Source organism: Mustelus asterias (genome assembly GCF_964213995.1).
Source record: "Mustelus asterias chromosome 26 unlocalized genomic scaffold, sMusAst1.hap1.1 SUPER_26_unloc_9, whole genome shotgun sequence".
Taxonomy (NCBI): domain Eukaryota; kingdom Metazoa; phylum Chordata; class Chondrichthyes; order Carcharhiniformes; family Triakidae; genus Mustelus; species Mustelus asterias.
In genome coordinates, this window is record NW_027590116.1 from 1,212,351 (window position 1) to 1,223,132 (window position 10,782).

Consider the following 10,782-nt stretch of genomic DNA (forward strand, 5'->3'; position numbering starts at 1 on the left):
AAGGACGGCGTCCATTGGACCCCCAATATTATAACAGAAAATACAGGGCTCATGTTGTACAAAGTCCAAGTGCAGGTCAAGATTATCAGGAAGCACCTGAACCATCACCAGAATAGAGAACCTATGTCAGTACAGGCGTCAGTACCAGTCACATGCATGGCCACTGCCAGCGACGAGCCATAAATGGGGATCGAACACACGCGTGATTTGATTTATTGTCATATGCATTGAGATACAGTGAATAGTATTGTTTCTTGCTCGCTATACAGACAAAGCATATTGTTCATAGAGAATGAAAGGAAAGAGTACAGAATGTACTGTTACAGACATAGCGAGGGTGTAGAGAAAGATCAACTTAATGCGAGGTCGGTCCATTCAAAAGTCTGATGGCAGCAGGGAAGAAGCTGTTTTTGAATCGGTTGGTACATGTCCTCAGACTTTTATATACTTTTCCCAACGGAAGAAGGGGGAGGAGGGAATGTCTGGGGTGCGTGGTGTCCTTTATTATGCTGACTGCTTTGCTGACGCAGCACGAAGTGTAGACAGTGTCAGTGGCTGGGAGGCTGGTTTGCGTTTTGGGATTGGGCTACATTCACGACTCTTTGTAGTTTATTGCAGTCTTGGACAACGTAGGAGCCATACCAAGCTGTGATACAACCAGAAAAAATGATTTCTATGGTGCATCGGTAAAAGTTGGTGAGAGTTGTAGCGGATATGCCAGATTTCCTTAGTCTCCTGCTACGGACTCCGACATGGAAGTGCAGAAGTCCAGTGCCCCTGGTGAAGCGAGGCCTCAAAAGGAGCCAGATCGGTGACTTTGCCACACTTTCTCCAGAAGCAAAGGTCCCCCATCCACTTCACACCCACTGATCTGGTCCGACCTCCAGCTGACCCAAGGCCGATCACTAAACAGCAGAAAGGATGCTTGCTGGTGGGGGTGCAGGGGAATAAATTGAATTGGGGGGGGGGGGAGAGAGGGATTTTATGATGGCCCTGGGGAATCATCAATAGATCTCTGCTGGACCTCTTTTCCTCTGAGTATCAGCTCCCCTAGGGAAGGAGCAGCTGGTGGGGGAGGGGGCGAGGTGAGGGAAGGGTGAGGGGGCTTTAAAATCAGTTGGCTCCACACAGGCCAGCAGTTGTAGACTCAGGGCTTATTTGCACTCTATAGCAGTCGAATTGCACTCAACTGCCGCTGTAAATAAATGGGTGTATGGTGATGGAAAACTGGCCTTGGTAAGATTACTACACCTTGATATTATTTATTTTCATGGATATTAAAATGGTTTAAAACTCAATCAGCAGGCTCTGATATCTACACTGGCTTTTTGTGAGAACAAGGTTAAAGTTTTCTCACTCTGACATATTCTTCCTTCAATCATTTATCTCATTCCCTTGAAGGATTTCGGGGTGGGTTCTGAACCAGAACAGATTCAAACCATCCCCTCCCAGTTTAACGCACTGTTTGATCTAACAATTCAATCCTGATGGTACCACAAGTAACCCGCTGTGTTACTGAACGTGTATTTGTTTACTAACCATCAATCTTTCAGAATATGAACAGTGCTTTCTTTCCTTTAACATGATTTATTATCATTTTAATGAATGGAATTGACAGGAACTTACAGAGTAAGACAAAAAAATGGGGGCAGAATATTAAATTATACCCAATGCTAATTCATTCTCAGAAATATAACTAGTTGAACTAGTCTATCAGCAGCTCAGTCCCTGCATCTCAGGTATTAACCAAACAATACAGCTCAGCTCCATCTGGAGCCATTGTGGATGTAATTCAAAGCTGAACACTGTGAGTTCCAACTAACCTCATTATACTGGCCTGTAAAAACTTATTCAAACTGAATCTAACATTTGCTGATTTCTGTATCAAGAATCAGTCTCAGCATGACCATCCGTCATTCATTTCCTACTCGATTCAAATCTGTCGCTTTTAAATCTAAAGTGTATTATCTCACATTGTGCCCCAAGAAGCTCCTTCCACAATCTCGTCACTCTTTCTGTGGAGACCCTGTGCTCCCTGTCCCTGGTTAATCGCATCACCTCTTATTCAAAATGAGAGGGTGGTGGAGAATAGAAACAAGTTGAGCTGTGAGGGTCCCAGTGTTGAATAAACTGTTTCTCAGTTACTGTCTGAGCTCATAGTTAGATAACAGCTACAGCCGCAAAGGATGGATTCACTGAGGGGAGCTCACAGTTAGATAATAGCTATAACTGCAAAGGATGGATTCACTGCAGGGAGTGGAGGAGAAACATCTCCCTGGGAGGCAACACATTTAAATGTGAGGAAGAAAGAGATACTTCACAATCAGTTCAGAAACTACATTCCCACTTGACCTCAATCACACCGGCTTTACTGTCACTGTGCATATCCTGCCTTTGTTAATTCACTGCAGCCTGGTTATCTCAGTAGAAATCATACCAATCATCTGAGCTGACCCTGTTTATAATACCTGTGTCTGAGTTTCACCCTCTGGTAAAAGCTGTTATGAGATATTTAGAGATTCTATTTATAAGAGAGAGAAACCAATTGAACCAGTTTGACAAGTCTGCACCCAATTCAGCTGGAAGCAAAGTTTAAGGCTGGTTAGAAAGGTTATCATTTCCAATTCAGTAAATGCCGTGAATTTCTATCTGTAACATTACAAAAAGTCACAGTGTTCATCTGATATTTTGACTTTTAACCACACACTTGAGAGTGTGTTCATTACCCGAGTATTGGTTGTGGCAGGGAAATGCAGACTGTGCAGCTAAACTGTATGTTGAGGGCATGATGTGGAGATGCCGGCGTTGGACTGGGGTAAACACTGTAAGAAGTCTCACAACACCAGGTTAATGTCCAACATGTTTATTTGGTAGCAAAAGCCACTAGTTTTCGAAGTGCTGCTCCTTCGTCAGGTAAGTGGGAGTTCTGTTTGCAAACAGGGCATATAAAGACACAAACTCAATTTACAAAATAATGATTGGAATGCGAGTTTTTACAGTTAATCAAGTCTTGAAGGTACAGACAATGTGAGTGGAGACAGGGTTAAGCACAGGGTTAAAGAGATGTGTATTGTCTCCTGCCAGGACAGTTAGTGAGATTTTGCAAGCCCAGGCGAGTCGTGGGGGTTACAGATAGTGTGACATGAACCCAATATCCCGGTTGAGGCCGTCCTCATGTGTGCGGAACTTGGCTATCAGTCTCTGCTCAGCGACTCTGCGCTGTCGTGTGTCGTGAAGGCCGCCTTGGAGAACGCTTACCTGAAGATCAGAGGCTGAATGCCCATGGCCGCTGAAGTGCTCCCCAACAGGAAGAGAACACTCTTGCCTGATAATTGTCGAGCAGTGTTCATTCATCCATTGTCGTAGCGTTGAGGTCGCCAGAGCTTCTAAAATTAATTCCCTGTAATTACAAAAACCCATATCGAGGAAGGTCCAGGGCCCAGCCTGGTCTGAACTGGGATGTGGGAATGTTCTGATTCACCTCATTCCATTCCTCTTAAAAATGAAAAATAATGGTGTAGGACAGGAGTGGCCTGATTCTAGGAGCCTCACTGTTAAACAGATCACCTTCATCACTGCTCCAGCTCAGTCACTGTATAAAACCACAAGGAAAGGGAATGGCTACAACTGAGAAAATGCTTTAAAATAAAGAAATACATAAAGTAAAGGAGCAGACAAATCTTACCTTGACCTGCAGATTCTCTGCTTCCGTGTGGAGTCAGCTAGTTTTCTCTTTGTAAATTTGTTCCTACCAAACGTAATGTTGTTCCTGGTTTTCTTTCAGCAAATCACAGTTCAGTAATTGGGTCTGATCTCTGTAATTTGAGATTTGTATTACATCTCGATGGGTTGAATGGTTCCTGCTGTGCTGAAACGACTCTGATTCTGTCTCCGTCCTCCAACTGGAAGTTGCTATTTAGAAAACACATCATTGAGCCAATTTAAAAACTCTTTGAACTATGAACAAAGTTAGTTACAAACAATTTGTAATTAATTGCTGTCACACAGTGAGTTCAATCGGAGTCATGCCTCCAGAACGAATCACTGGGTTTCTACCTGAAACTGTTTAAAAACTCCATCGATTTCCTCATGTTTAGACTTTCAAACAAAGGGCCAGTGTCAGATGTTTCAATGCAGGATCTGATAACTGAAAAGGTGAACACATTAACTGTTTAATTGCTGAATGAAAGTGTGGCTGCACAGAGAGAAATGTATTTCCCCATGCTCACTCATATTATGAAACTGGATCTTATTCACTCCAGGCTGCCTGTCGACCCTGCCTCCTGTGTTCACTGACCGACATTGGGATTCAGTCCAGAAATGCCTTGATTTTAAACTTCTCATTCCCATCTTCAATTTTCTGAATGATCTCACCCCTTCCGATATCTTTAACATTCTCCAACGTTGGAACCATCCAAAGTTTCAGCGTTCTTTCAATTCTGCGTCCCTCATTTATTTCATCCCTCCATTGTCAGCCGTGCCTTCATCTGCCTGGGTCCAGAGCTCCAGAATTTACTCCCATCTGTCCCTTAGAAATCTTTTACAAATCTGCCTCTTTTATCAAACTTTTACTCTCCTGTCCAGTAAGGACAGTAAGACAATAAACTTGCCTCATTTTGCTCCAGTGAAGGAATTTGGAATATTTTATAGCATTAAAGGAGCTATAAGAATGCAAATCGCTTTTGTTGAAATCAAAGCAAAATACTGTGAATATTGGAATCTGAACCAAAGGGTGGGATGGGTGGCCCAGTGGTTAGCACCGGTGACTCTCAGTGCGAGAGACCCGGGTTCGATTCCCGGCTTGGATCACTGTGTGTGGACTTTGGACGTTCAACCCTTGTTGACCTGGGTTTCCTCCGTTGCTCCGGTTTCCTCCCACAGTCCGAAAGACGTGCTGCTTAGGTGCATTGGCCACGCTAAATTCTCCCTCAGTGTAACCTGAACAGGCGCCGGAGTGTGGCGACTTGGGGATTTTCACAGTAACATCATTGCAGTGTTAATGTAAGCCTACTTGTGACACGAATAAATAAACATAAACAGAAAACACTGGAAAATCTCAGCAGGTTTGACAGCATCTGTGGAGAGTGAATAGAGCCAACAGCCCTCAGCAGAGCTGACCATGGTCCTTGCGGGCATTCCCCTCGGTGAAATGGAGCTCGTGGCAACAGGCTCTGAACTTTTGCACAAGCCAAACACATCGCTGCTCTCTCCTCGATTTGGGTATCGAGCCCTGACCACCAAAAATAACTTCTTTCATAACTCAGCTTTCCAATGGAAACTTGACTGACGATATTTTATGGTATGTCCGGCTGACTGTGAGAAATGGAATCCTAGTATGAGGCCCAAAAAACATTGTTAGTGACCGATTATCCATTAATTCAGTACATTTCCTTCCACATCGGTGTTGGCCTGATTCTGAAAATGATTCCTGGAGCTTCCTTTTGTTTGTGTGCAGAGTTCATTCCTGCTCTGTTCAAGGTCTTGGTGCAAAAACTATCGGCTTCTCTTTCCCATCGGGCATTGCGTGAGAAACTGCTGCCTCCATCCCATAAGGCGATGCGTTATGTGCCAGTTGCAAAGGTAAATTTGGATTAAAGTGTGTCAGGATTTCTGACTTTACTAGTACCTCTTTAGCTTGTACGAAGGCTTTCTCACACACATCCACCCATTTCCATTTCTGTTTCCTCTTATGACACAAAAAGTTGTGTAAATGTTTAAGAATAGTCGCTAGATTAGTGACAAACCTTTCATGAAAAATACTTTAATAAGCCCAAAGGAGAATTAAGATGATTGATGTTGAGGTGCAGGTGCGTCAGAAATGGCTTTGACTTTTGAAGGCAATTTGTGCAGTCTCTTTGCATCTATAGAAGATTGGAAATCTTCCGTATTTATCTTTCCGTTCTCTTAATCCATGATCTTCTAGTCTCTGGAGTGTGCCATCTAGGTTGTGGAGATGTTCTTCCTCATTCTTTCCAGTAACTTAGATATGGCCTATGAAACACTGGACTCTTTCTAATCAGCTTAGAATTTGATCCATGGCACATTGGAACAGTACAGGTGCAGACATGATGCCAAATGGAAGTCTTGGATATCTGAATAGCCCTTGGTGTGTCACAATCGTCAAATATTGTTGTGAATCTGGATCCACATTCATCTGGAGATAAACACGATTAAGATCAATTTGACTGAAGTGTTGCCTTTAGCCGAACCAGTGAATAAATCCACCTTTCCATCATACAACATCTGTTAGCTCTGGGATCAGGCATTTCCCAAGAGTAATCATTAACTCTCCACAGCCGGTGTGACACAGACAGCTGCCCAGTGAAATCCAGAGAGTCCCACTGGTCTCCACAACCTGGTTACAGGTGGGATCCTGTTCACTGAGACTCCACACTGGGAAATCCCATTGGTTAAAGATTTACTCCCAGTTCAGGATGAAACCAGACTAATTCCCATGGCAGAGAATATTCTCAAGGGAAATGTGGAGTTGGGTGATCAATGGTGAATTAAATAATCCTTCACTTGGTTTCTAACAGCCTGGCAGGGTTGTACTATGTTAACATTTATGTTTGATGTGTTTGATTTGATGGCGTTTTGATATTAAGCCCTGGTAATGCATGAATTATATCTCTGCACTTATACATTATAAGTGGATTTGATTCATCTGGACAGTGACAATCTCCATGAGATGAGTGCCCTGGTTGAAGCTCTAACTTGAATACAGTGACCAAATTTCTCATTGTGTCAGCAGTTGACCAATGAACACTGTAGGAGGTGAAAGTAGTTACCACTCTTCTACTAATATTAACATCAATGTATAATATTTTCATTCGTAAAGGTATCATCAAATAAGGTCATAAGGATTGAACTGAAGAACAAGAAAGGGACACTGACAGTTCTGGGAGTATAACATCTACCCCAGACAGTCAAAAGGAAGTCAAAGAGCAAATATGTAGTGACATTGCTGAGAAGAATGTACTCAAGAGGCGGCTGGATATAGCACTTGGGGCAAATGGGATCAAAGGTTATGGGGAGAAAGCAGGATGAGGCGATTGAGTTGGACGATCAGCCATGATCGTAGTGAATGGCGGAGCAGGCTCAAAGGGCTAAATGGCCTCCTCCTGCTCCTATCTTCTATGTTTCTATGCATAGAACATAGCACAGGAAACGCCCCTTCAGCCCACGATTTTGTGCTGAACATGATGCCAAATTAAACTATTCCCTTCTGCCTGCCCCTGGTCCGTATAACTCTCTTTTCTGCATATTCATGTGCTTCTCTAAAAGCATATTAAATTCCCCTATCGTATCACCCCTGGCAACGTGATCCAGACACCTACCACCACCACCCCTGGCAACGCGTTTCAGACAACTACCACCACCACCCCTGGCAACGCGTTCCAGACACCAACCACCACCACCCCTGGCACCGCGGTCCAGACACCTACCACCACCACCCCTGGCAACGTGATCCAGACACCTACCACCACCACCCCTGGCAACGCGTTTCAGACACCTACCACTGCCACCCCTGGGAACAAGTTCCAGACACCTACCACTGCCACCCCTGGGAACAAGCTCCAGACACCTACCACTGCCACCCCTGGGAACAAGTTCCAGACACCTACCACCGCCACCCCTGGCAACGCGCTCCAGACACCTACACTGGCAACCCTGCCAACGCGTTCCAGACACCTACCACTCTGAGTAAAAAATATGCCTCTCACATCTCTGTTGAACAATCCCCCTCTCACGTTAAGTGCAGTCCTCTTAGTAGTAACTCTCGGTAGAAAATCTTCTCGTAAATGTCAACCCTATGATCATTTTATAGATTCCTTTCAGGTCTCCCCTCAGCCTCTGCCACTGCAGAGAAAAGAACCCGAGTTTGTCCATCCTCTCCTTATAGCTCATATCCCCTAATCTAGGCAGCATTCTGGTAAACTTCTTCTGCACCCTCGCCAAAGCCTCCACACCCCTCCTGCAACGTGGCAACCAGAATTGAACACAATACTCGAAGTGCAGCCGAACCGAAGTTTTATAAAGCTGCAAAATGACATCCGAACTCTTAAACTCAATGCCCCGACCAATAAAGACAAGCATGCCATACACTTTCTTTACCACCATACCTACTTGTATAGCCACTTTCAGGGAGCTATGGACTTGAACCCCAAGATTCCTCTGTCCATCAATGCTATCCAGGGTCCTGCCATTGACTGTATACTTACCCTTAACATTTGACCTTCCAAAGTGCAGCACTTCACACTTGCCCGGATTAAACTCCATCTGCTATCTCTCTGCAAATATCTGCAACTCATCTATATCCCGCTGTATCCTTTGACAACCTTCTATACTATCCACAACTCCACATACCTAGAGTTGTCTGCAAATTTACTGACCCATCCATGTTATCATCCAAGTCATTTATATATATCCCAAAGCAATAGGTCCCAGTGCGTATCCCTGTGGAATATAACTAGTCACGGACCTACAGCCAGAAAAACACCCTTCTACCACAACTCTGACTTCTTTGGGCAAGTCAATTCGGAATCCAAGTGGCCAGGTCACTGTGGATCCCATGCTTGTAAATCCTTTGGATGAGCCTAACATAAGGGGCCTTGTCAAAAGCCTTACTAAAGTCCATGTAGACTAAATCCACTACTCTACCCTCATCGATCACCTTCATCACCCCTCAAAAAAAACAATCAAGTTAGTAAGGCATAACCTGCCCCACACAGGCACATGCTGACTTTCCCGAATAGGCCTGGCCTTTCCAAGTGCAGAAACAAAATGGCAGCGATCAAAGTGGTTTTCAACTGTCCCAGAATTAACTGAGATGAATTGAGGTTGGGGGGAAAAGAGCAATCAAAATGCATTTGTCCAACAATATACTCTGCACATGAAGTTTACAAAAGTATATTACAAGACTACTCAAAGCTGACAGCACACAAAGTGCAAAACAAATAAGTTTCTCCCAATTCTGTATGTTATTTACTCCATTCACAATCACAGTTAACATTTAGCGTGAACATATGTCAAACATGTAGCCTGAGGGTTTATTTTGAGTTTTCATTCTCTCGCTGAGGGGTCTTAAAAAGCAGCCTTTTCCCTTTGTGGTCGCAGCCCCAGATTTTACTGTGGCCCCCAGTACGTTATCCTGAACCTGGGAATGTGTCAGTCTGCGATTACAGAGCTGGAATTAAAAAGGAACGTGGAAAAGCAAAGAGAGGGCAGGAAACAATAAGGGGGCAGTAAAAAGGAAAGACAAAATATATTTTATAAAGACAAAAAATGCAAACAGATAACTCAGACAAGAACACCAAGCATTAAAAAACAAAATGGTAACATGTGGATGGAGAGAGACGAAATGCACATGGTTCTTAATGATCTGTGTGTCTGTTTTAACAAAACAGGGGAGCGAAGCAGACCTTTCAGTTAAAGATGGGGCTGTGAAATATTGAATGTGTTAAACTGAGTGAGGGATGAAGTTTTGAGATATTTACCATCTTTGAAAGATTTGGATGAAATGCATCCCAGGCTGCCAAGATGAGTAAGGGAATAAAAAGAAGAAGCTTTAACCATCACTTTCCAGCGCTCTTTGGCTACAGCGTGATGTTGTCAGATTGGAGAACTGCTAATGTTATTTTAAAAAGCAGCAAGGGGTAATTACAGGTCAGTCAGTTTGATCTTGGTGGACAAATTATTCAAAGACCTTCCGACAGTTATTATAAATGATCCTTTGGAAAGGCATCAATTCGTAAAAGAAAGGTGAAGTCTGACTATCCTCACTGGATTTCTTTCAGATCAGAGAGACACTTGTTTGATGCAGTCTACATGGGTTTTAGTGAGGTTTTTACTGACAACTGGTCAGAAAAGTAAGAGCCATTGGGTCCAAGGGAAAGAAAGTGGTCATTTGGATCCAAAACTGGCTCAGTGGCGAGAATCAAATTGTAATGGTGGATGGATATTTTTTGTAATTGAATGACTATCCAGTGAGATCTCCGTACTCGGCGCCTTGCTGTTTGTGGTAAATATCAATAATTCAGTCCTAAATACAGCAGTGATTGGCACAAGGAAGGTCCTCTGCTTATTTCTCCACTCTTCACAGTTCTGAACATTCCTCTGTCGTTATTCGTCAGAGCCTCCCATTTCCTACTTCAACGAGCAATAATCCGAGCGAAAGGAGCGAAGAAGTTTCGTGACTTCCTGTAAACTAAACACAAGTCCTCTTCCTGAAGAGTGCTCCACCCATAAGCAGCCATTGTACCTCGAGGTTCCAGCACTTCCAATATTGCGATCAAACATTTACTGGTTCCACAACCCTTGGCCATGACGCGTAAACCCCATATGGGATGCTTAATTGGGGCTGGAGTGAATTGCAGAAGAAAAATCTTCCTCAGGTTGCAAATGATCCTGCTACACTGACTTAAATTTAGGAGCCATGATTAAGAAGTTTGCAAGTTATATGAAAATTGGTTCAATAGTTAACAGTGAGACAGAAAGCTTTAGAATGAAGGAAGATGTCTGTGGACTGAACAGCTGGGCAGAAAAATGTCAAATCGAAATTAATCCAGAGAAGTGTGAGGTAATGCATGGAGAAAAGGCAAATAAGCCGATGAAATACACAATAAATGGATGGATTGGTGAAAGAGACCAAAGAAACAGAGATATGTTGGAATCCAGGACAAGCTGCATGTACAGGATACTGGTCAAGGCATTAAATGTAAGAAGTTACATTAATCTTATCTTCTGCCTGCAAAAAATCCCTGTCTCTTCATTTCCGTGTAG

General features: G+C 43.5%; 1 protein-coding gene across 1 annotated transcript in view; it reads right to left on the reverse strand.

The window, feature by feature from the left end:
* LOC144482179 (NACHT, LRR and PYD domains-containing protein 3-like) overlaps positions 1-10,325 on the reverse strand; it is an 82,026-nt gene extending 71,701 nt beyond the window's left edge. The window contains 1 exon segment of the mRNA XM_078201385.1: positions 10,262-10,325. Coding sequence (XP_078057511.1) covers positions 10,262-10,325 — 64 coding nt within the window.
* Positions 10,326-10,782: the final 457 nt, after the last annotated feature.